General features: G+C 39.5%; 1 protein-coding gene across 1 annotated transcript in view; it reads right to left on the minus strand.

The window, feature by feature from the left end:
• Positions 1-27,065, minus strand: part of kcnab1a (potassium voltage-gated channel subfamily A regulatory beta subunit 1a) — a 177,829-nt gene that overhangs the window by 11,730 nt on the left and 139,034 nt on the right. The window contains exons 7-11 of the mRNA XM_052018558.1: positions 22,413-22,456; positions 21,217-21,303; positions 10,136-10,221; positions 9,059-9,179; positions 1,202-1,296 (exon numbers count right to left, since the gene is read on the minus strand). Of these exons, the coding sequence (XP_051874518.1) occupies positions 1,202-1,296; positions 9,059-9,179; positions 10,136-10,221; positions 21,217-21,303; positions 22,413-22,456 (433 nt within the window). The remainder of the gene's footprint in view (positions 1-1,201; positions 1,297-9,058; positions 9,180-10,135; positions 10,222-21,216; positions 21,304-22,412; positions 22,457-27,065) is intronic.

The following is a 27,065-nucleotide window of genomic DNA, read 5'->3' on the forward strand; positions in this document are numbered from 1 at the left end:
CAAATCTGTACATGTCACAACAGCATAATTTTGTTAACTTTAATCACCTGAAAACTTCCTACATATTTGGGCAGAAATTTCCAATGAAAAGTAACAGTGAGGCCCTTGTTCCATGCAGGAAATCTGGCAGCAATTTCTCTGGTGTGCACATGTATGCTTAAATGTGGAAGTTCACATGCTGCTATCAGTGATCTCCTGCTCCTCCACAGATGCACTGTTTTGCAGCCTTCTCCAGTTTACGCCATAGAATTCAGTGAATTTATGAGCATCGGGTACTGATGAATTATTCTCAGAGTTGAAAATAATCCAGGAAAAGTAACGCTTTGCTGAGTTTTTAAGAATACTGAGCCAAAATTACTGTTTAACAACCATCCTGGCCCTAAACTAATATCAAAATAATTGTTCATTTTCTCAAAATATTTTTTCACTTTTCTAAAATGTACATTGTAGCATTTATTCTAATCTCAAACATATATCTCACACTTTATTTTTCTCTGTGCCAATTGTTTAAGTTAGTAATAAAAAAGATAATGTCCTGATTTCTTCTGAGAATTCTTCCACATGATCGGTTCAGCAATTTTTTTTTAATGACATTGCATATTTGAAGCCACAGATCCCTTGCAGAAAATGCCTGACTAGAGGAAAGGGAAATGACCATGTTACAGAGATTGCCAGATCTTTGTTAGTAGCTTTTTTTTCCCCAACAGCAGCAACAAGTGCAAATCACATCACCGGTGACTACAAAATGCAAGCTATAAAGTGACAGTACATCATCTTTTTCTAAGGTGGTAAAATATTGCTACTTAAATATATAACTTTATGAAACTGCAACGAAGCATTGAAATAGAGCTAAAAAGTAATTAGTCCCGCAATAGATTACCGTGTCTGTTTTTAGAAACCACACTTTAGGAAAAATGTAATGGTTTTTGAGAAGACAGAAAGAATCAAAACTGACATCAGGATGTGGAATGCACTGCCAGACTGGGTATCAGAGGCAGGTTCAATCATTGCCTTCAAAAGGAAGCTGGATATATACTTCAAAGGAAAATATTGCAGGGCTATGGGGACCAGCTGGATTGCTCTTGCAGAGTTGGTACTGACTCGATGGGCATGCCATAACCTTGCTTCTAGCAAAGCAAGATAAAGCCATGACCTGTTTCACTAAAAAAAATCCAAGCGGTTTATTCATTATTTGTTTTACCTTTAAAGAAGCCCGTGAACTATCGGGTACTCCAATATCATACTTCCCACTAATGATTCCACAGGCAAGTGGAGACCAAGTCATTGCCCCAACTCCTGCAGAAAGATAACAAATAAAAATTAACAGGCACTCATCAACACAGTTCAATGGCAATATTGAGATTGTGGATCTTTTATGGAGTGGCTACAGTGCTCTCAGATACACTGAGACTGTTAAGTGTTATCATTGAGGAACCAAAAAAAGACTAATTAAAACCGGAATGCTTATTATAATAAAGGTATTCTTATATGTACAGGAAGACACAAATTGTCAAAGCCCATAGCCATACATCCATTGCTAGTTTGCTGAAAGTGAGAATTCTGTTACTCCATTCTTAAAAAGTGCAAGGCTCATTGTTAAGTAAGACAACAAAAATTACATGATTCAAACCCTTAACTATCAAGTTTGGAATTCAGTGCTTTGTAGAAGAGATCAACCAGGGTACTGAATTTTTCTTGTGTGTTTTACGTCTAAACAAATGAATTCATCCAACATGCATGATTCAAAAAAAATAAAATGAAGCAATTCTGTTCAAAAAAAATCAAATGAAAAATAAAAAGGGGATGGACTGAGGAGGCAAAATAGAGTGGGTAAATTCTACATCAAATTTGGTACAGAAAAAAAAAGAGAAAAAAGAGATTGGAAAAGAAGAAACATGTTTTAAAAGTTTTAACATCTCCAACAACACCTCGAGGAATGACATTCTACACTTCAGTTTACTTTCTGGACAATAGAGGTTGATAGAGAGTCACCAGCAACAACGATTTTTGTTATAAGGGCAGTTGTTGTTATTTACTGAACTTAGAACATTACAACACAGGAACAGGCCCCTTGGCACATCACGTCTGTGCTGACCATGATGTCAATCCAAACTAATCAGATCTGCCTGCACATGGTCTCTATCCCTCCATTCCCTGCCTGTTTAAAATGCCTCTTAAATATTGCTATCTTATCAGCTTCCAGCACTTATCCTGGCAGCATGTTCCAGGCACTTTCCATTCTCTGTGTAAAAAAAAGCTGCTGTGTAAATCTCCTTTAAATTTTCCCCCTCACAGATTAAACCTATGGCCTCTAGTAGTTGACGTTTCCACCCTGGGAAAAAGACAGACCAACTATCTACCCTGTCCATGCCTCATTTTATATACTATCTGGTCACCCCTCAGCCTCTGACATTTCAGAGAAAACAATCCAACTTTGTCCAACCTCTACTTATAGCTAGTACACTCTAATCCAGGCAACATCCTGGTGAATCTCTTCTGCACCCTCTCCAAAGCCTCCACATTCTTCATGTAGTGTGGCAACCAGAACTGCACACAACACCAAATGTAACCTAACCAAATTTTTATACAGCTACAACATGACTTTCTGACTGTTATACTCAACACATTGACTGATGAAGGCAAGTATGCTGTATACCTTCTTTACCACCTTATCTACTTCTGTTGTCACTTTCAGGGAGCATTGGACTTGCACCCCAAGATCCCTCTGTGCATCAATGCTTAGGGTCCTGCCATTTACTATATACTTCCCTCTGCACTTGACTTCCCAAACTGCCACACCTCACTATTGTCTGGATTAAACTCCATTTGCCATTTCTCTACCCATTTTTCAACTAGTCCATACCCTGCCGAATCCTTTGCAACCTTCCTCACTCTCCACAACTGCACCAATTTTTGTGTCATCTGCAAACTAACTAATCAACTCTACATTTTCATCCAAATCATTTACATACATACATATCACAAATAATAAGTCCCAGCTCTGATCCTTGTGGAACACCACTGGTCACTGACCTCCAGTCAGAATAATACCCCTCCACTACAACCCTCTTCTAAGGGCAAAGATAATTTTGAATCCAATCTACCAAGTTTCCATGGATCCCTTGTGCCTTAAACTTCTGGATCAGCCTGCCATGAGGGATTTTGTCAAGTGCTTTACAAAAGTCTATCTACACAACATCAATTGCCCTACCCTCATCATCTCAGAACATAGAACACCACTGGAAGCGGCCCTTCGGCCCACGATGTGCCAAACTAATGATACCTAATTAAACTAGTCCCTTCTGCCTGCAATACAAGGCATATGCCTCCATTGTCTGCATATTCATGTGCCTGTCTAAGAGCCTCTTAAACATTTCTATCGTATCTGCCTCCACTACCATTCCTGGCAGTGTATTCCAGGCAACCGCCACTCTCTTTGTAAAAAATACTTGCCTCACACATCTCCTTTGAATTTGCCCCACTCACCATAAATGCATGCCCTCTAGTATTGGAGATTTTGATCCTGGGAAAAAGATATCGGCTGTCAATCTATGCCTCTCACGATTATATAAACTCCCATCGGGTCTCGAACATCCTGCAGACACTGCAGGAGAAGGACTCAATGGACACGGTGGGGTGTTTCCCTGAGCAGACTGTCAGACCATCTGGCAGAATGCCTCATCGCCAGAACCCACCAACAAGCACCAAGACCTCGTTTGGCTGGCGGTGAGAGGGGCCCTCCCAGTTAGATACTTCCTGTATGGTCAGAACCTCACTCCCAGCACGCGCTGCCCCCAGGAGGACTGCACTGGGGACGAGACAGTCGCCCACCTCTTTGCGGGCTGTGGGTTTGCGAGGAGGGTATGGTGAAAGATGCAAGGGTCCTTGTCACGGTTCATCCCCAGCAGCTGCGTAACAGAGGATTCTCTGATCCACGGGCTGTTCCTGGGGACACACACAGAGACGGACATCAACTGTTGCTGGAAGGTCATCAACTCGGTGAAAGACACCCTTTGGTCGGCCTGAAACTTGTTGGTCTTCCAGCACTGCGAGATGTCTGTAGGGGAATGCTGCCGAATGGCACATTCCACGCTGCAGGAGTACGTGCTGAGAGACGCACTGAAGCTGGGTACAGCCAACACAAAGGCTCAGTGGGGAAGGACTACAGTTTAGGGTTCTTCTGCCACTGGAGAGAGAGGGGCGGGGTCAGGCGAGAAAGCCCCTAAATATTGTAATACGGGACTGGGTAGCCCCCAGGGAGCCACACATGTGGCATCGGTGCTGTTTTTTATATAAAAAGGTAACACTAATGAATGATCTGTACAAGAATGTAAAGGCTTGCACTGTTTTATAATTGTATATAGTTTGTCTTTTATTATGAATAAAGTTTATTTTGATTATAAAAAAAAACTCCCATCAGGTCTCCACTCAGCTTCCTCCACTCAGCCTCCCCCACTCCAGAGAAAGCAACCCAAGTTTGTCCAACCTCTCTTTATAGCACATGCCCTTTAATCCAGGCAATATCCCTCTCCAAAGCCTCCACATCCTTTGTATAATGGGGCAACCAAAATTGAATGCAAAACTTCAGATGCGGCCTAACTGGAGTTTTATAAAGCTGCAACGTAACTTGCTGAGTCTTGAACTCACTGCCTACTATTGTAACCAGAAATTAAAACTAAAGGTGCTTCAAACTATAGTTCACAATCTACTTCCAAAGTCAACCAAAGTTTGACTTGTACAAAAGCAAATTCCATTGGATTGGTAGAACCAGCTCTACTAAAACATACTCACATTACTCCATTACCAGAACTCAAGTTATTGACATAAAAATTAAAATTGTTTTTATAACCATTGTGATTCAGTTTCCTTTCCTACAGAAGATCTCACGAACGCTAGGTAAACAGAGAATAAACACGAGAAATACTGACAGCTAAATGAAGCCCTACTTAAAAGGAATAATGCCAAATATAAGTTGTACTTGGAAAAAAAATACTTTGAAACTCACATCATCACCTTGGTCACCTCCTCAAAAATCTCAGTCGTTTGTAAGACATGATCTTCCCCCACACAAAGCCATGCTGATTATCCTAATAAGTCTATGCTTTACTAGGTGCGAGTTGATCCTATTCCTAAAAATCTTCTCCAATAATTTTGCTACCACTGCAATAAGGTTCTCTGGCCAATAATTTCCTGGTTTGGTTCTACTGCCCTTCTTAAACAGAGAAATAACATTTGCTGTTCTCCAGTCCTCCAGGACTTTGCCTGTGACTAAAGAGGAAATAAAGATCTAAGGTCCCAGCAATTATCTCTCTTTCCTCTCTCAATAACCTGGAATAGATCCCATCAGGCTCTGGGGACTTAACCATCTTAATGTTCTTCAAGAGCCTCAACACCTCCTCCTCCTCCTTGAATAACATGCCCTAGAATATCAGCATACCCCTCCCTGATCTTGCTGTCCTCCATGTTTTTCTCCTTGGTGAATAATGATGTAAAGTACTTCATGATAAATGTATTGGGCAATTAATGTACAAATACAGCAGTGTCATGAAAATCACTGGGAAATTAAGAGTGAGAAATCATTTGCATGAATCTAACAGCAAAGTGGCATAAGTAGTGCAGCAAATAGTGCTCAGCTCCAATCTTCAGGGTATTTTTTCCTCTTCCATTTCAGCAGTGATATAGGCCAGATTGCACTGATCTCAGTCCATGCTTTGCAGTGCCATCTGCACCAGAACAACCACCACTTGGCCTCCAATGCATTGCTGCCAGCACTTTTCTACAAAGCACAGAGAGCCAAAAGCAGTATCTAGTCTGTCAGTGGTGGGAGCTTTCTGATGCATGCTTTCAGAAGGCCCTTTCATTGTTTCCTAATGTTTAGGGACAGAGATATTTGAGAAAATGTAGACTTTTTAAAAATAAAAACATAGTTTAAAACACTTGAAATAAACATACATTGACATAAAGGCAAAAGCAAACAAAAAATCACAAAGCTGCCCAGGAAATTCTGGCCCATTATCAGATGCTGTTACCTTTCAGAAGACTTCCTACTTCCTATGGGGAAGTCTCTGCCCATAAAGATTCAGAAACAGTGAAAAGGTTTTCTGAAAATATCTGTCAGAAGGCCTTCAGGATGACCTGTGGATGGAGCCTTACTTCCAGGCCATGTCAAACCTTAAGTGTTGCTAATTGTGGTCATAAGACTAAAAATCAATTCGTTAGTTGACTATATTCCATCCGTCAAGGAACTGTTTGTTTAGTGTCTCAATCAGTACACTCTATCCTAATGAAAGGTCAATAGCATTGCTCTAAGGTATTCCAAACTGGCTAATAAAAAATATCTTCGGATCATTAACTCCTAGTTGTAAGCTATGTGCTAAATCTCATTACTTGATTAGGAGTCGATTCTTCTGGTGTTCTTAATAAATATTTTTTGAAAATGTTTCAGTCCAACTCCTTTATGCTCTAGTGATCTGCTACACTTCGATTTTATCATCATTTTTGTATTTTTCGTCTCAATGACTAAATAAAAAAAACTTAAAGGGTAGATAGACAGTCAGAATCTTTTTCTTAGGGTAGAAATGCCCACTGTGCCTTGCAAGGGCACACGGGACCTTCACCAACCTCTGACAGGTGCAGAGATGTGGCCCTGATCCTCTGCTTAAAAGCCAGCATTTCTGCTCAGAGCTGTCAATCTTTATCCACATAACTGGGTGGACATTCAAGACTCCCAAGTGAAGGCAGAAGAACCAAACTTCCAGTCAGCTGATTGCCACCGACTTGATAACTGCACTCTGCTATTGAGCTACTCATGGAGTCCAGGCGGAGACATCTCCGCAAATCTCCCAATACTTAGGCTGGAAAACTTAGACCTGACCTCTCCAACTGCCCCACTGAGTACCATGGAGAACATCAGCTAGTGGGAGAAAGGCAAGTCCTATTTAATTTAAAGGTATTGCAACATTTTCTAGTGTTTTTGCCATTTTTAATTTTTTTAATGTAATAGCATTTGCAACAAAAACAGAGCACTGGAAGAACTCAATTAGCATCTGTGGAGGCAAAATGCGTATGCTGACATTTCAAGTTGGGAGCTGCATCAGGACTGAACACAGAACGGTACACCACAGGAACAGGCTCTTTGGCCCACGATGTCTGTGCCAAACACAATGTCAAATTAAACTAATTTTCTTCTGCGTAGACATGATCCATATCCCCCCATATTCATGTGTCTATCTAACAGCCTCTTAAATGTCACTATCGTATCTGTTTCCCCTGGCAGCCCATTCCAGGTACTTACCACTCTGTGTAAAAATAAAAGCACTTGCTCCCCCTACATCTCCTTTAAAACTTCTCCCTCTCACCTTAAAGTGAAAGCGATGCTCTCAAGTATTTGACGTTTCTACCCTGAGGAAAAAGAAGGTTCTGACTGTCTATCCTATCTATGCCTCTATGCCTCATAATTTTATATACTTCTATTTGACCACTTTTATCTTTTGGGTGGGGGGGCGGGGCGGGGGGGGGAGGTGGGTGGAAGAGAGAGGAAGGATGATGGAACCACAGTAGGGGAGGGGAAAGGTGAACAAAGGAAGAAGAAACTGAGGTGGACTGGTGAGTGTGTGTGGGAAGAGAGCACTGGGGGTCTGGCATATCTGAACCTCAATGTTCACACCATTGGGATGTAAGCTACCCAAGCAGAATATGGCATTGTTATGTTGTTCTTCTAATTTGCGTTTGGCCTCACCATAGCAATGGAGAAGGCAGAGGACAGACCGGGGAAGGGGGTGGGAAGAGGGGAAGATGTTACTGGTGGTGGGATCATATTGGAGAATCCCTGCAGAGAGCAGAAAGCGCGAGGAGAGGTGTGGGAAAGAGGGGAAGATGTGACCTATGGTGGGATCACGTTGGAGTTCTAGATTTCAGCATCTACATTTCAGTCTCTTTTGTGTTATTTGGAATACTTGGGAGTTTTTCCAATGTTTATGTAAATCAGGGATGTTTGATAGCCGGGGGCAGGGCTTAACCAGCTCTCAAGGTAATTCTGGGACGGGGCAAATCAGCTTTGATCACTGAACCAATTTCTCTGCAGAACAGAGCGTGGGGTCCCATTCCCCTGAGATAACTGGTGAGCTCAGGCAGCTTGATGGTCATCAGATGATTCATGTCATTCACCACAAGGAAAGTAGTTGCACGAGGTTAATTTCATTCAAGTTATTCTGTGCTTTATAACGTTATGTTTTAAAAAATCCCACAGAACCAGAAGAGTTAATCTCAACAAAATTAGACCTGCGACTCAGGATTCATGAGTTGAGCTTTGAACAAACACCATTTAAAATTTTCTTTACCCCTCTGATTGCATTACATTTCTTTGGACAAAAAAATTTAAAAAATGGATTCATCCTGCAACATGCATTCATACACAATGGTGCAGTTTAATGTATTTTAATCAGATTTGGATTAGTTAATATCTTGTTTCTGTAGAAGAGGTGCAATGTGACTGACACTGATTTAACTAAAGATATGTGAGTATTATTATTTCAGAATATTGGGTTAGGTTAAAATGAATGGGAAATTAATGCTCTCAAACCCAGGTTAACGAGTAGGATAACGTGTCAGCTTAACTTAGTTGGTGACTCTTGCCTGAGACAGGACGTTGTTGATTCAAATGCTGTTGCAGTGCTCGAACATTTGACAGGAGTTAATGCTCCAGTGAAGCAGTGAGCAAATAAGTTGCTGTGTCATTTTGATGTTTATAAGAGATCTTTCAACAGTGCTCAAGTTTATTCTAGCATTTCAGGCAGATATTAAAGATTGCAGTGTGCCAACCAGCATCTCTACATTACCATAATTAAAAACAGATTATCTGATCAATAGTCCCATTGCTGTCTGTAGGATCTTACTTCTCATAGCAATGGATTTCAATGGACAGTAATTATTTGGATGTGAATATTTTGACATGTGTTAAGACGTAATGTAAATACATTTCAACAATTAGGATACATCCTGAAACCAGTAAACAGAGTGTGGGCTACATCACTGCACTAAATACAATGTAAGTACTCACCAATTTTGTGATAAAGCTCAGGGAGTTGGACCTCAATCTTTTCTCTCTGAAAAATATGATATTCTGCTTGTTCACAGACTGGGGGGATCAAATTAAATTGTCTTGCCACGGAATAGGCCTCCTGAAGAAAGAAAGAAAATCAGTAAGAAAGACCATTATTTAAATTCAAAATGCTCTAACAATATTAGGCAGTAATGGATGAAGCAGCTATCCTCGTTAATGCACAACCTTCAAAAGCAGCATTTCAAAAGTTGGAACAGAAGGATGAAAAACATTATTTACTTGCAAATAAATAACTTCAAGCAAATATCTGTAATTACTTATTTCATTTCATCCTTGTCCTCATTTATTGGACTATATTTAATATCAAACACCCAGAAAGAGCAGAAAATATTGGAAATATACACGAGGTCAGTCAGCAGTGAAAATAATAAGATCAGCCATCATTAGAGCCACGATGGAAGGTTACAGCCAAGTTGCCAATTTATGTCTCTCTTTCACGTGGGTGTAACTTCACAGTATCTTTTTGTTCTACATTTCAGGATTTCAATTAGGAAGTGTTGCTCAGAAAGACTTGTTAAACAAGAAAGATCATTTGGCAAACACCTACTTTTTGATTTTATGTCAAACTAGCCAACTAAATTAAGTGACAGAGGATAGCAGCTTTCTGATGATTTTAGGTGAATGATGCCTTCTGGATAAGCAAGGGAGCTCATTTAAGGAGTTAATCCTGACAGACAAAATAGATTTCTCCTGTGTGATGAAAAGGCCAAGGCTTTGAAATAACATTGGTATGACAGACAACAAATATTAATTTGCTGTCTAAACTTCCTTTTGATACAAGGAGAATTTTTGTCAGAAACTACTCAAACCACAATGCAATTCCAAAATAGTTTTCACACACTAATCAGAAATTTAAAAAAATTCTACACTGTAACGGTACTTTGAGGTTGAGCATTGTTTATGCAGACTAGATTAAATGCAATATAAAATTACTATTTTTCTGAAATTTTAAGTGACCATTTACATCTTTATAAATGTGTATTGTGGACCTCCAAGTATTTAAAAGATGCATACCATAATCTCCATGGCACTCCAACGGGATGTACCCCAGTACATGGCCATTCCTTGGTTTATCACATATGTCATCGCCCGGACAATCTCTGAGTACAGGGGTGGGGGTGTGGGGAACAAACCAAGAGATCTTTTAAAAAGTCAAATGAAAGCACAGATATAATGAGGAGATGGTTTACATGAAACAGCATTCAGTGAAATGGTACTGCCTGAAGTTGGTGCCACTGTCTAAGTTTCTTGTATGATTTCAGTTCAAGTAATGCAAAACCCAAAATAATCTTCAAAAATTTAATGCTTTTTTCAGCAGGAGAGACTTTCATGATCTGCACTTATCCTTTGCTTGAGGCATTTTAAGCTCAATAGATATTACCCGATGCCCTGTTGCCCCAGAGCTGATTTTGAATTTTGCTGAACTTTCTCACATCACTGCTGTTCATGCAATGCTATCAAAAGATACAAGTGCAGTCACAACAGTTAGATGTATGATAATATACAATGCATCAGCTTCATATGCCAGACTGAATTAATTTCCCAGTGACTTGACATAAAAATAAACGTTTCACAGTTAAGTGAAGTGTGACTAGAGTAGAATATAGAAATTACTTCCAGCTCAGACAAGGGAACCCTGCTCTTATTCGAATAATTGGTAATTGGTTTGTTATTGCCACATGTACCAAGGTACAATTAAAAACTTTGTTTTGCATGCCATCCATACAGATCATTTCACAACATTAGTACATTGAGGTGGTACAAGGGAAAAGCATAACAGAATGCAGAATATGGTGTTACAGTTACAGAGAAATAAAACCCCAAGCACTGATTAAACAACACATGAAGAATCAACATTCGTCCTGGCTTTATGGCTGAAATTAGAGTTTTCCAATTTTGTTACTTGATGGAAGCCAGCACCAAAGAAAAGCACAGTAAAATCAGCAGGCATGCTTCACACATTCTTAAATTCTGCTGAGTTGAGCAGATCATGTCCACTTCAGACAACAAACATAAGTTACACAGATTGAATTTTTCAAGTGGTAACTTTTTAACTATCCTTTGGAAAAGGGCGATGGAGCCTATATTTACTGTTTGATGTTTTATGAGGCCATTAAAAGGCTCAAGACACTCATCAAAGAGCAGCAAGTTCTTCTACTATTCTTGACAATCTTCCTCCATCCTGGTACCAAAAGCAGTAACCGGCCATTAAATAAAACAACTTCACAGTTGCCCACAATAGAATAAAGCACTAAATTTCAAAATATTTATGAAATACTTTGAGCTTGGTCTGTAGAGAATACTCTGGAGGAGTTTAGAATAATGAATGGAAATCTCATTGAAACTTACCAAATTCTTACAGATCTCAACAGAATGGATATGGGGAGGATTTTTCCTCCAGCTGGGAAAGTAGGGGGTCACAGTCTCAGACTAAGAGCTCAGCCATTTTGGTGCAAGGAGAAATTTCTTCAGTGGGTGACAAATCTTTGAAATCCTCTACCTTGGTGGACTATTGGGCCTCAGTCATTGGGTTCAATCAAAACAGAGACTGATAGATTTCTGGATATTAAAGGAATCAAAGGACATGGGAGTGATGCAGGAAAACAAGGTAGAAGATCAGTATGATCTTGGTAAATGGAGGAGCTGGCTCAAAGGGCCAAACGCCCTGTTTCTGCTCCTATTTCTTAAGTACATTGCCCTATTTTAAAAGCAATGCATTAGAATAAGAAAAATACTTTTCTCAAAAAAACTATATAACTTCTGATTTCAATTTGTTACCTGAATTGTTTTAAGGTTTAATATGTGCCACAGACAGAATGTAATCATTGGTTAGAATTTGTTTTGATAGGCCTAACTTGACCACTGCAGCCACCAGGAGGTGCTGCTCATCTAGAAAAGAGGCTTGACCCTGCATGGAGAAAGCTCACATATCATTCAACGAGATATATTACCAGTGTAATACAACTGGAAACATGAAGGAATTTTACACTCCAGCAATGCAGCAGAAAACAGATACCTGAGTGTATTTCTGTCAGCTGCAATCCACAGTGTGCTATGTTTTATATTTGCATTCTACCAGTACAGAACTTAAAAATGAAAATCAAAAAACTGTTAATGCTAGAAATCTGAAATAAAAACAGAAAATGCTGGAAACACTCTGCATATGAGTCAGCATCCGCAGAAAGAGAAATAGTGGCAAGGTTTCAGGTTGAAGACCTTTTGTCAGTTCTGATCCTTCAGCTCCTCTGTACAAATAAAGTTCTTCAAGACTACCATGTTCTGCCCTTGACAGTTGAATTCTTAAAAGTGAGAAATGATTCCTTTAGAAGGCATCTGTAAATGGTTTTTCTTTGCTACAGTTTGAGCAACATCTCAGTTTATTACCGACTATCGCTGCTTTTTGGCAATTGAAGATTGCTTTTGTAGAATCTTCATTCCCTCTGGACTGCTACTGAGAGGCATTGCATCCTCAGCAGAAATCAGGGGTCTATTAATGGCTACTGTTGATTTGGAAGAGGAAGAGGAATTCAGGTTGAGGGAAAATAGCCTGCGAATATACTCAGGTGTCTGCAATCCACTTTGACATTTTCTAGGACCCAAGCATTCAAACTTGGGAATGTTCTGCAGAGACCTGCTTTCACAGCCTAATTATAAATGCAAGTAATTAAGGAAAAAAATGAAGTACAAACACTTTCAGAATGCATTTGTGAATGTTTGACTCGGTTCACTTTTGCCCCCTCGATGTTGACTTAAGATCAGCTGCTTTATTAATTAGATAAATCTCACTTGCTGTCTAGTCTCTTTCTTTGAGTTCCACAATTGCCACGTTTCCACTTCGGATTTTCCACTCTGCTACTTTGAGCCGTTCTGGGAGGTCATGGTGTTGGAAGGACTGAGGTGTGGTAACGCAAGTGCACACTTTCATTTTGTATGTGGATACATCTCATACTCGCCAACAGTGAAATTATTTTATCAGTTTTGCCCTTTCACTTAAACTATTACCATCTCTGTAACGTAACCATTCCACCTGTAGTCCTTGCAGGGCCACTTGTGCTTTCGCTATGTTACTTGTAGACGTGATCAGTGATTGTGACCCAGTACAGGATCACCACTTGTCAATGTGAGGACCTGCCCAATTATATTGCTACTCCTGTATAGCCTGCTATTCAATCAATTTTCTCTCAAATTCTTGAGCTTGAAATTCAGAACTGTTTCTTTTTTGAGGGCTTTCATCAAATGCTCCCTGGAATTTGAGATAAGTAACAAACATGTCTACTCAAAAGATTCAAAAGTTAGACAGTTGCAGATGAGCACAAATAGAATGTAACAAAGAGAAGCAAAAATAAAGCATTTGGAGCTATCAATTAATATATAGTGTACAGTATTTAACACGAACACCAACTGAGGCTGTAATTTATTAACCGCACACATTAACAATAAAAAATGCAACAAGATATTTATTTTTTAGTCACATGTACATTGAAACACACAGTGAAATGCATCTTTTTGCGTTACTGAGAATGCGCTGGGGGGGCAGTCCACAAGTGTCGCCACTCTTCCGGCGCCAACATAGCATGCCCACAACTCTTAACCTGTACGTCTTTGGAACGTGGGAGGAAACCGGAGCACCCGGAGGAAACCCACACAGACACATGGAGAACGTGCAAACTCCTTACAGAGAGCGGCGGGAATTGAACCCAGGTTGCTGGCACTGTAATAGCGTTACGCTAACCATTGCACGACTGTGCCCCCACCACATTATCAAGTAGAATGCTCATATGGATTATGTGAGGGTCTAAAAGGCACACAGGAGTGCTGGCCCCACCTGTCTTTTGGCTTAGAGTCCAAGCCATGGAGAAGTTGGGGAAATGAATTAAGAGAGAAAAGGGCCAGTGCAAATAGATACCCCATGTAAAGTTTCTGCATGGTCCTAAAGGCTGGGGTATATACAATAGCGCAGCTGAGGCTTCCATGTGGTCCTGAAATCCACTAGGTTTCCCAGCTAAATTTTTTTACCTGTCTGAAATGAAATGAACCAGCAATCAGTGATTTGCCGGAGATGAAATGCAAAATAATTACATTTAAAAGTTAAAATTATACAAACATTGTCAAGATACAAATTTAATTGAAAATTTACATAGTCCTCTTCAAACACTCAACAGTTAATCTGCATAAATTAAAATTTATTGCACAAATATGTTATTTATTTGGATTAGGGGGTCCCAACCCCATGGATTTTGGTGAGAATCTACAGGCGTGGGTGATTGTTCTCTCAAGTGCTGTTAGCTGGAAAATGAGAGGAAGGGACGAGGGAATGTGCAGTAACCAAGGCTGGGAGGTTTGCAACCAAATCTACTCTCTGAACTCTGCTGGTTTCACAGATTTTGCAAAGTCCATTTTCTTTAATAGTTGTGAAGATATAAGAAGCTATTTGATAATGAGTCGTAAGGATGGAAATAATGGAGTGACAAAATTAGGGACACACAAAGAAACCACAATTGAAGAAATAATTGAGATCTGAGGATCGTAGGTATGGAGGATGTTATAAAGACAGGGAAAGCCAGGCCCATGGAAATATTTGAGTACAAAGATGGGGATTTTTAAGTGATGTCATCAGCAGTCATAGAGATAATTTTCCATTGGATCATTTGAAAATATCAGTGTTTGACTATTGTCATAAGTCCCATAGCTAGTACTAAGATTAAATCTAAAGAACAAAAAATAACTTGATTGCATTTTCACTTGAGTCAAGAATATATGATTTATTATATGTTGGGCAGAAAAATTGTTTTCTGGGAACCACTGAGTGTATTTTGCATTCATGGAGCTAAGAGAAGTCCCAAGAAATTGTTCATAGGTAATTACTTTATAATTTTTATCTAAGTAAACAGTAGTCTGCATATCCACCTGTGTTGAATGAATTAGTGAATCCTTAAAAGATACATAAATACTTTCCAAGTACTTTCCAGTTTTGCAGGCTGTTTAACACTTCTGTGTGTACAATTAGCCAGTATTATATCATGTTCAGTTTTTTGATATTTACCTTTGACCCAGCAAGTTAATTCAATGTCCTGTGTATTCTGTTCCCATTCACTGATTGCCCTCTCCTTCCTGACTTACATTTTTCCCATTGAAATGAAAGACTTCCAAGGATAACTCAGCAGGAGGTACAGAACTAATATGGGTTAAACTGAGGAGGAAACAGCAATCCCATGAAAAAACATGCTGAGTTTTCACCTGTGCCCTTAGCAACAGTAAAACATGAAAAATAATATAGTCACATGATATTTCAGTCCATTATTCAAAATTTAAAGTGTTAGTTCAAGTACTGTATATACGTTTTACTATCAACAGAGCAATTTCAACAAGTTTGTCAGGAAAATTGGAAACCTGCATGATTAATGTGATGGCAAGCAAGGGGATATGTTTTTGGAGGTAATCTTAACTGCATGGCTACCCTGTTTGGTCTCAAATGGCTCCCAACTGCTTGTTTCTCAATCTAAGCTTTTGCTGATTTGTTTCGTGAGTTATAATAATTGCGCTCTCTGGGGCCAGTCATTCCTGTCAATCATCTCAGTGGGGCTTCTTAGTTGAGCCGCTAAGCAGTTCAATGTAAATTTTAAACCTTGTATGCTCCTAGCAACTGATTGAAAGAATGTACAAATCATAGATAAAAAGTGGAACAATAAGTAAATTAATCAGCCCCACCTCATTTTATAAATTGAAACTGAATTCCTCCCTCCTGTACCATACTCAGGGCATTTTAAAGAAAATTAACTACAGGAGATATGCACTTTTGAAATGATAAACCAATAGATGATCAAAGTCACTGAAGATACTGAATTAAATGCTAGCCAATTGTACATGAGTAATTTCACCGAGTACAGTAATTCAGGAAGGTGCTCATAAAAGGTGCTCCACTGCTGCCTCACAATTGTGCCAAAATCATTTTGTGAGAGAATGGAGTCAACACCAATTAGTTGGACTAAATTATTCAAAGCTCTATACTCAATGCCCACAATCAATAATAAAAAATGATGTGATATGTGGAAGGGAGAACAGACTCACATTTATAAGACACTTCCAATAACTTCAAGATAACCCAAAGCCAATGGTGCACTTTTTGAAGCACAGACACATATCAAACACAGGAAGCATGGTAGCCAATGTATACAGAACAATGTGATAATGGTCATGTTTTGCTGCTGTTATTTGAGGTAGTATAAATATCATTCAAGTCAAAGGATAACTCTCCTGCTTTTCTTCAGCATCATGTTATGGGATCTTTGACATCCACCTTAGACAGCAGATAGAGCCCCAATTTAATGTTTCAACCGAGATATGCCATCTTCAAACTGCAGCATACTGCCTGTACAGCAATGGTCAGCCAGATTTTTTTTCTCATCTCAAAAGGAAAGGGTTATGTTCTATTTACAGTCACACACTGCATTTCATTGGCAGAGAAAAAATTTTATCCCCAACACCTAGCTGATGAACTCTAGTTGTGTTGCCATAGTCCTCCATTGCGATGTGTACTGATTAAGGTCTAGGGGTACAGTGTCACTTCTAAGGTTTGATTTGTGGATTCCAGAATGCAGCAAGGTCTCTCAAATGAAGCAGTGGGGGCTTCAACCTAGCTCAACTTACTAATAGCAGCAAATCTGTAATATTTAATATGCATTGTTTTGTATGCTCACTAAACATATTGTCTGAGAGTAGAAAAAACACAGCATTTACTATACATCAGCCACCTTAATATTTACATTAAGGGTATTTTGATGTTATTTATTTTTAGTGACATTTGCTTCTCACTGCTTGCTACTCTGATCATATTGAGTGATTAAGTCTTCACTCTGTACAAATTGAAGATTAACTAACTGACAGGGTACTCCTAAACCTCTCTCCTCAATAGATCGATAACTGATTTGTCTTCATGTTACTCGTTTCTTTATCATCTACTAATATATTTAAATACAAGATATCTGCAACATAAGCCAGAGTATAAGATCAGCGAGAGTTGAACCAGTGATTTGGGCTCCAAGATTTCCTAGATAAAACTAGTTCCAAACTCAGAAAGACTTTTGCTTCTGAGTATAAGTCATCTTGCTTGGTGATAGGGAGATATAGGAGGGGAAAAAGGGGAATACAAAATTGCTGAATAGAAACTAACAGCTTGCTACATCACCCTGTCCCATTAGCCAGTTGGAAAACTATCAAAAATATAAGTACTTTAAAGGGTTTCTGAAATTCAGAAATAATTTTTTAAAAACCTGAAAAATTAAAGAATGAGCAAAAAACCTAAATCATAAAAAAACATTAAAATCATCTCAAAAGATACAAACTTTTCAAAGTAGTAAAGCTTTATCTTAATTCTTTGAAGCTGTTCTCCAGTGAAATCAGGTTTTTTTCAAGTGGATTTCCAAGAATAAGTGCGCTGGGTTTGTTGCAACCTTGCACTCCCTCACTGGATTCCATGCAAGCCCAGCAATGGGGCAAGCTCACAAAAAAGATGGCAAAATAACCGTGAGCTAGTTCAGGACTTCTGCATTCATAAGCGGAAATCTGCAACTACCAGCAGATATATGTGGAGATGCTGTCAGTTCCACACAAGGAGAGGCTGAGAAGTAATGGATCAGGTGAACATCTAAACCCCATAACTTGTAACTACTTTATAATTCTGACAATTGATAATAGTTGCTTTAATTATTAGAAGTTCATGAATATCTCTTAATCCCTGAATCACTTCAGATGTGTCTGTTACACAATCATAATGGATCAGCTTTGTGTTATCAGATTAGGTTAGTTCTGGCTGTTTAGTGTTATTTCTACTAAGTGATAGAGGAGAGTTTTCTTCCTAAACAGCCTTAATAAGCCTGAGCTGAAGGTATAAATAGAAATTCTAAATATGTGGGTATTTAACAGCCTTTTAATAGCCTTGCTGGAGATTGAAAACTAAACTAAAACAGAAAATGCTGGAATTACTTAGTCTGTTTAATTAGCTCTGTTTCTCTTCCCATAGATGCGGCCTGACCTGCTGAGTATTTCCAGCATCTTCTGTTTTTATTTTAAAGTTGGATAATAACTTGACAGTAAATGGGTTTGCTGCATTATGCTTAAAAGTATCAGGTGCAGAGGATTCCTTGGATGATAAATCACTGCATTTATTTTCTAAAGTTTTAATGTTGTTGTGTTACATTTTAAAATCTACACAAAAACTGTTTAACAAGATAATTAAATAATAGGGACATAAGAAGTATGTTGCATGGATCTTTCTAGTTTTTTTAATATAATAAATCCAGACTTTAACATACTTTGACAACAATAAATCAAACACTCAATTTTTATCAAATATAAAAGTCAGATTAAGTTTAGCGTATTCGTTTCTTGTATCTAATTCTTCTTTGGAGTTCTGAACTTGGCAGCTCTTCTGTTACACTATCATTTTGCCTCAGAAATGTTGACTGTGCTATTGAATTACTTTACTGCCAGGAATTGCAACCATCACTTTTTTTTCCCACATTCCCGATGGTGTCCCAAATCTTGGGTTATTACCACAAATCTTAGGTTATTACTACAAATCTTAGGTTATTACTATAAAAATGGTGCTTGAGGCAGTAGTATTACAAAACTGTGTCTATAGAATCTTGGAGCAACACAATACCACCCCCAGTGAGAGCCACAGCATAATCAGGCCATAGAATGGAAAGGCTGCCAGAATCCCTGGTCAACATTACATGGTGGCAGGTCACAAATCCCACAGCGCCATGGCATTCTAGGGATTCTAGTGGAGAGTGCTTGTGGCTTTGTGCAGGTAAATGTATTAAAAGGTTTTGTGTGTATAGGATTCTCAGCACATTACATGTACTATCAAACTGAATTCATGACAGAGTGGAAGAAGCAAACCTTGTTTGTCACTTGAGCCTTAAGTAGGAGTATGATAAACGGCTGTACTCCAACATCCAGTCCCTCTATGGGATCAGGAGTTGTTCACTTTTTAAGGCCTTTGTTTAAATGATGAGCTTTAGTCACCTATAATGAGATTTGAAGCAGAGCACATAAATACTTACAAAAGTAAATCAATTAGCTGCTCAGAAAATATTAAATGGAATAGAAACTGACTAGGAGAGAACAGCAGACGAGTAGCTGAACCGAGGAAACGACAAGAGCAAATCAGCATGAGCCAGCACCATTACAAACTTAACAACCCTTTTCAATGCAGCAGCATTGTTAGATTCTATCTCTTGGTCATGAGCCAATTGTACAATCTGATTGACCACCTCAGCTTCAAAGTATTCCTTGATGTTGAGCTATAGAGTTCTCACCTCCATTTCTCACCTCCATTTCTCATGTCTGGGCTTCGCACAGTAATTGATTCCATGATTCTGAAAGACTAACTTTATTTTTTTTAAGCTACATCTCTCTTATTGGGCTATTAATCAAAAAGTCTCCGAAGAATACCAATGAAGGAATCTCAAAGCTGCTTCCTCTACCTATGAATTATATCTCAACCATTGAAGACCACTCCAAACTACTCCCTTTTAGGAGCTAATTTCTTGATTTTCATCTTTATTCATCAGTGGCCATTCCCAAGTCTATTTTGCACAGTACAAAGATTGAACAAGCCTTACTTGCAGCTTTATAAAATGCTGGTTAGGTGGCATCTGGAGTATTGCATTCAATCCTGGTCACCCCATTAAAAGAAGGATGTGGAGGCAATGGAGAGGGTGCAGAAGAGGGTTACCAGGATGCTGCCTGGATTAGAGGGCATATGCTATGAGGAGAGGATGCACAATGTTGGGTTGTTTTCTCTGGAGCAGTGGAGGCTAAGGGGAGACCTGATAGAAGTTTATAAAATTATGAGAGGCATAGTTAGACAGCCAGTACCTTTTTCACAGGGTCGAAATGTCTAATACTAGAGGGCATGCATTTAAGGTGAGAGGGGGCAAGCTCAAAGGAGATGTGCGGGCCAAGTTTTTTTTCCCCCACAAACAGAGTGGTGGGTGCCTGGAATGCACTGCCAGGGCTGGTGGTGGAGGCAACTACGATAGAGGCTCTTAGATAGGCACATGAAAATGCAGAGAATGGAGGGATTCCTTGTGCAGGGAGAAGGGATTAATTTATTTAGGCATTTAATTACTAGTTTGATTAGTTCGGCACAACATCGTGGGCCGAAGGGCCTGTTCCTGTGCTGTACTGCTCTATGTTCTATGTACTTTATTTGACAAAATATGAATGCCTCGTCTGGAACGGTGCAGCAATGATGTATATTTCAACGATACCCTTCAAGTAAAGACCAGAAGATAATTTTCAGTTGGAGTATGGATGGAAAACTAGGAATTACCTTATTTTCCTGCCCTTTATATACGGCACACATGCCATCAATGAAAAGGACTATCAGGCTAATTGCGGAGCAGGTGGTCATTCCCGTACTCCCATACTACACTCAGCACAATCAAAAACTGCCTCCAGTTCTTCAGAGTAATTTGTACAAAAGGTGGACACCAACAGAAAATAAAAAGACAGGAGAAGAGGGGTTATGGACGGGAGGTGAAGACCAGGTTGGTGGGGAGCATTACAGGAAGTTTTACAATCTGCAAGGAAAATAGTGAGGCAGAGTACTTTAAAGAAGGTGCTCTGGAAGATTAACTGAGCAATTCTGGAACTTTGACTAAAGATTGACAAGCACCCAATGCACCTTACCCGCTCATGGACACTCCTCCCTTTCCTGTACAGTTACTTCATGTGCAAACACCCACTGCAATGCTGAACCCAACTCCTCTGCTACACAGATTTAGGTAGCCATCTAGTCATTATAGTACTGATTGTCTCTCTTATACTAACAGCACATGACAATAATAGAACTTAATACTTCATTCGTACAGCATGGCTGATGAAAAAAGGCCAATTTATCTAGACATATTTTTGAATAACGCAATTAATAACCAGTGATTGTGTGATGTAGTTTTTGATAATGCAGAAATTGGAATAAATTGTTTTTGGCCAAGGTATTTTTATTTGGAGGTTCATTTTTGCTGTCCTGATTAAGAATGTATACAATAAAAGCACAGTGAACTTTAAAATGAAGCACCACTGACCTTCCATTGGAGTGTTGGTGTCTGGTCGATTAGCAAATACAACATCAACATACTCGAGTTGCATTCTCTGCAGAGAAGCCTTTAAACCTAAAAGTAGTGCAAAATGTAAATATGTGCATTCTGTCAGTAAGAATGAGCATTCAGGCAATAAATACAGCCTACTCTTGTAATTATCTGTTCAGAAAATGGCAGGAATCTGCTATTGTCAATATTCAACATTGTTCTACTATGTTCAACACAATCACTACCAACTGAAAAAATACTATGAAGTATTTTTCTTTAATTTTTGCATTTCACATGCCCTAATAATACTTAATGAGATGAATGAACAGATTGCATATGATGTTGTTGTGTTAGATTTGTTAGACAAGGGAAAAGGAGAGGAAATAGGTTGAAGATATAATAAATCACCTGAAAGAGACAAAGGAGGAGGTTGCAGCCAAGGTTGAATGCAGCTCTGTTCATCTTACCCCCAGATTTCCCTGCAGCTATTAAACTGGCTCCTTCACATGGAGTAGTTTGAAATCAGCAACACAAATTCATTCAATTAAGATTTGGGCTAATCATAATAAAGTTAAGGGCCTGCTTCACAGCTATGTTGCAGCTCCAAGCTTGTAACAGCTTTGCAGCAACTAAAATCACTCCTCTGACCATTTGTAGACAGATTTCTGAAAATAGTCAACCATCTCACTATGTCAGTTTGCTCCTTTTTAGAGAGGAAAGGGGAATGAAAATGGGACCATTGCACATATGATCCCTGCCATCTAAATTACAAAACATCACTGATCAACATCCTGACTGAAATAAGGTGCCTAGTACAAGGCAATGAAAAAGTTAAACATCTAGGCTTCTATATTCATACTTCTGTACAAGTATTGTGCAAAAGTCTGAATACATCAACCTACACTACAGAAAAGAACTGTCACGACCACATTTCATCTAGCAGTACATGAGTGGGAGGATCAGTGATACAGATACAAGACCATCACATAGCCAGAATGGATCATTATCCCTTAAAGTCCCTGTTACAATATTTATACCCACTCTTTCAACAAGCAGTATAATTCCAACCTGACAGCTAAGTAGAATTCCTGACATTTGTATATAATGCTGTGCAATGAACAGAATTACAGAATCAGAGCAAAATTGTCAAAGGGAGCAGAGTGAGTGAATTATGCTCTACCACATATATATACCTTCGATAATATGTTTTCGAGAAAGACCTCTTTCAGTCTCAGCCCTGTGGATGAGATTTAAGACATGTTAATAGTTTCCACATAATAAATAAAAAAATCCAACACTTGCAGTGGCTGAATATGTAAATGAAGTTTATCTCATTCATCAAATCTTTATGTCCAAAGATTTATTTCCAAAGAAATGTTCGTATGGCTTTTCAGATGGTAAGAATTTTATTTACTTGTTGTTGGCTGTTTCTGAACACAGATCCACTGAATACAAATCTGGGCCCATGTGAAGTTAGGATGCATATTGCTGCTGTTACTCAATAACATGCCATAGCATTTGTATTTCACTTCAAATATTTCACTTCAAATCAAAAGAATTCAAATCAAAAGAATACAAACATGCACATTAATACTTATTAGCAAATCCTAAACTTAGAAAACAAAGCAGTGTAACATCTGATTCCCAAACACAAGGACTGAAATGCAAGGAGTTCCTATTACAAAGATTTATCTCCCTCAAACAACAGTGATCAGTTGGCTTTCAGTTGGAATACCACACAATTGGGAGATGGCACTGACCAGCTGTATCTCTTTGGGCTGGACCCACCCCCCCCCATTACTGAGTCTGTGAACAATGGGTGTACACATTTAGAATTCTTTTGTTTACAATAACAGCAAATTGACTCCCCAGATCAGAATATACTTCTGTGAGGAGAATGAAAAGCAACAGTCAGTCTGAAACCGTAAAGTTTCAAATGACTTTTCTTTTTCCACACTACACTCTTTGAATCTGCCATATTATGTGGGTACATTTTTCTGAATGAACAGGATCTGTCACCAAGAGGGAACAATTTCTTCTGCGTTCAGAAGCAGTCAAAGCAATCTGTACAGATACAGAAACAAATCTAATCTATATTTCAAATTCTTGGTCTGCCTTAAAAGCAAACATATTGGGATTCCAGATTAGTGAGCTATTCTTTTCTCAGCCTCCCAAGGAGGCCAAACCACTTGCAGAGTTGAGTGGTTAACTCTTAGCAAGGAGAAGGAACCCAATGTGCTTATTTTTAAAGCCAATCAAGAATTTGGAATATGAAAGAATATGTAATCAGTCTACTGGTCTCCACTGGCTGCACTCAGTCCTGCTAAATCGTCCTTGGATGTAAATACACAGCATAGAGACACACCTTCCTTTCTCAGGTGAATGAGTCATTCTTTGACAGTCAAGATGTCAGGAAACTCAGAAGTGGTGGAGAGCTGCCACCACCATAGTTATGGTAGAGTAATGATACTCCCAAAAAAATGTCAGGGCCTAACTCTCTGACCCATTCAGTTCAGAGAAAGAAATGACTAGGATTCTATAAATCATGGATGGTAAAATCATTTTGGTCCAATGATCATTCACTGATTTTCAGTACATGTGGATGTTATGTGAGATGGACAAGGAGAGGTTCATCTGTGATAGAACATGGAATATAACAGTACAGCACAAGAACAGGCCCTTCGACCCACAATGTTGTGCTGAATTAAGCTAGTGAGACCTAATAGTGATACCGCGGCACGGTAACGTAGCGGTTAGCGTGACGCTATTACAGTGCCGGTGATCGGGGTTCCATTCCCGTCGCTGTCTGTAAGGAGTTTGTACATTCTCCCGTGTCTGCGTGGGTTTCCTCTGGGTGCTCCGGTTTCTTCCCACATTGCAAAGACGTACGGGTAGGTTAATTTGGGTTTAAAATGGGTGGCGCGGACTCATTGGGCCGGAAGGGCCCATTACCACACTGTAAATAAAATTTTAAAAAAAATTAAACTAACCCCTTCTACCTGCACATGGTCCACATCCTTCCATTCTCTGCATATTCACTTGCCTATCTGAAAGCCTCATAAACACCTCTATCGTATCTGCTTCCACCACCAGCCCTGGCAGCGCATTCCAGGCATCCACCACTCTGTGTATAAAAAACAAGTTCTTCATACTGGGAACTTTCTGGCAAATGATGACTAAGGATCCTTGGATGAGGTATTGTACAATGACTAATAGTGAGGAGAGTGTAAAAATACAGAAAAATTCTTACAAATCTTGAAGAAGGTTACGGAGGTGGGGAGGGTGGTGATTCAGCTTGTAGATTTTCTGACAGCTTTTCTGTATCTGTTCTCATACAGGCACCAACTCTCTATATCCCCAGTGCTCAGAGGCGCTACCCACCCCCCCCCCCCTCCCCGCCCCAAGATGTTCTCCATCTCCAATCCCTCTATCAGTCCAAGTTCATACAAACTGAAGATCAGCCAGAGGTGCTGAATGGATGAACCATCTCATTTTCCACTATCACAGAAACAGCTCTTCAGCCAGCGATATCAAGAAATGGCTGACAGCAATGAGTACAGCAAAGGCAATATCCAAGCTGTATTATGCTCCAGAATTAGCTGCATCTCTGGCCAAGCTGTCGCAAGGCAGAGACAACACTCACATTACCTGACAATGTGGAAAGTTACCCACAAAACCAGGGCAAATCCAATCTGGACAATTACTTGCCCTGTCCACTTGCAACCATAAGCAAAGTGATGGATGGTATTTTCAAAAGGGTTATTAACTGGTACTTAATCCTCAATAACCTGTGCACCCATGCCCAGTTTGGGTTTTGCCAAAAGCACTTGGCTCCAGTCTTGGCCAAAAATGGATCAAAGAGCCGAATCCCCTGGTCGAGATGAGAGGAACTGCCCACGACATCAAGGTAATGCTTGGCTGAGTGCAGCATCAGGAAGCCCTAAGTAAAACAGATATCAATGGGCATTTAGGGAGAAACAAGTTTCTGATAGGAGTCGTACTCTGCTCATAGAAATGTGGTTGTGATTGTTGGAGGTCAACCACCCAGCCCCACAATATCTCTATGGGCATTCCTCAAGGGTAATGTCTTACCATGGACTACCATGCACTTGCCTCCAATTGTGACTTTTTTTTGCACTAATGTCTTGTTTTGCACAATCTTGTATAATTTATGCATAATTTTTGGGGAGCAGGGACATAGGAACACAGTCATCTGCAGCTTCTCCTTCCAAGTTGGAAATATATTGCAGTTTCTTTATTTGTGCTGCATCTAAATCCTGGAATTCCCTCCCCATTGGCATTATGAGAGTTCATTCACCAAAAGGCCTGCAGTGGTTCAAGGTGACGAGTCACCACCATCTTCTCCAGGATAATTAGGGATAGGTAATAAATGCAGGCCTATAATGCTCACATCCCAAAATATAAACAAAGAAAGGAAACCATAAACAAATAAAGGAAAACTAAACTGGATTTGCTTTAAATGGGTAGATCAGTGGTTAGGGGAAAGAGTGGGGTATAATGCCTCTGAGTACGGGGGATATAGAAGGTTGGTGCCTGTATGAGAATAGAGACAGCTCATGAGTACATAGGTGAGGCTATGAGAGATGGGGAAGTGAATGTTAAACTCCCAGGAAGGAAAAGAATAGTACAGTTAATTCAAAGATTGCGTGTAATTTAATAGCATTTCCATGGGCACTGACTCATTTTATGGGGCACTTAACCTTCCAAAGAATTATGTGGTGGAAGGAACCTGGTGACGTCCAGCTTCTCAGGAGCTGTCCCATACTCCACGTCTTTGGAAGAGGAAATGGTGAGGGAGTTAAAGGGCTTTCGACAAGGTTGAACAATGACCACAAGAACATTGCGCTGCAAATGAGCAAGCCCTTCTTCTGGAGGTTTGAGGAATTACTATCTACCAGCCTTCAAAAGATCTATCAGAAAGCAAAAAAGACTCAATTGTAAGGCGAGGCCATGGGCAGAAACAGTAACTTTGTTCCTTCCTTCACACATGCTGCTAGACTTTTCAGGCAGTCTGTTCTTATTTCCACAGTTTAATAATTAGGGAGCTTACATTGAACACACAGTGGAGATGGTTTCCCACTAAAATGAAAATCAAATAAAACTGTAGATATTGAAAAATTTCAAATAAAAGCAGAAAATGCTGGAAACATTCAGCAGATCAGGCAGCATCCATGGAAAGGGAGACACAGAAATGGAGACAACATTTTAGGTCAGAGATCCTTCTGAAGAACTGGGTCTTAGAGTTAACATGTCAGGTCTGTTCTCTTTCCATGAGTGATGCCTGATTTGTTGTTTCCACCAATTTCTGTTTTTATTTGCCATTAAAATGGTTGTGATATTGGTGAAGTGATAGGAATTGATTATAACTATCTCAATGCATTACAGGAATGTAACATTCTGCACATAACACCCTGAAGACTGTAACAAGTCAGAGGTTAACTTCAATGACAAGGTGAGATGAGGAAACAATAAAGACAGTGGTGATTTCAAGAGGACCTTGAAGGTCTGTCTTAACGTCACAATTTTACAGAACTTTCAAGACAATTGGATTACTTTGTATGTTCTCACACTGACCATTGGTACATCTACAACCAGGACAAGGGTACAAGGACTGGAACTGCTAATGTCCATCAGGAATGACAATGCCCTCACACTTGAGGGAGATTCAGATCTGGACAGAGCTCCCCTTGATTTAGCAAAAGGAAGTCGATAGTAAGGCAGCTATTGCAATTCTATGGTCATTCTTAATGGCTCAACTTGCCCACTTCACAACCTTATATTAGTGAGGGAGCATTTCACAAAGGGAAGACAATAGGAGGCAGGAG

The sequence above is a fragment of the Pristis pectinata genome, chromosome 6 (genome assembly GCF_009764475.1).
Source record: "Pristis pectinata isolate sPriPec2 chromosome 6, sPriPec2.1.pri, whole genome shotgun sequence".
NCBI classification, from domain to species: Eukaryota; Metazoa; Chordata; class Chondrichthyes; order Rhinopristiformes; family Pristidae; genus Pristis; species Pristis pectinata.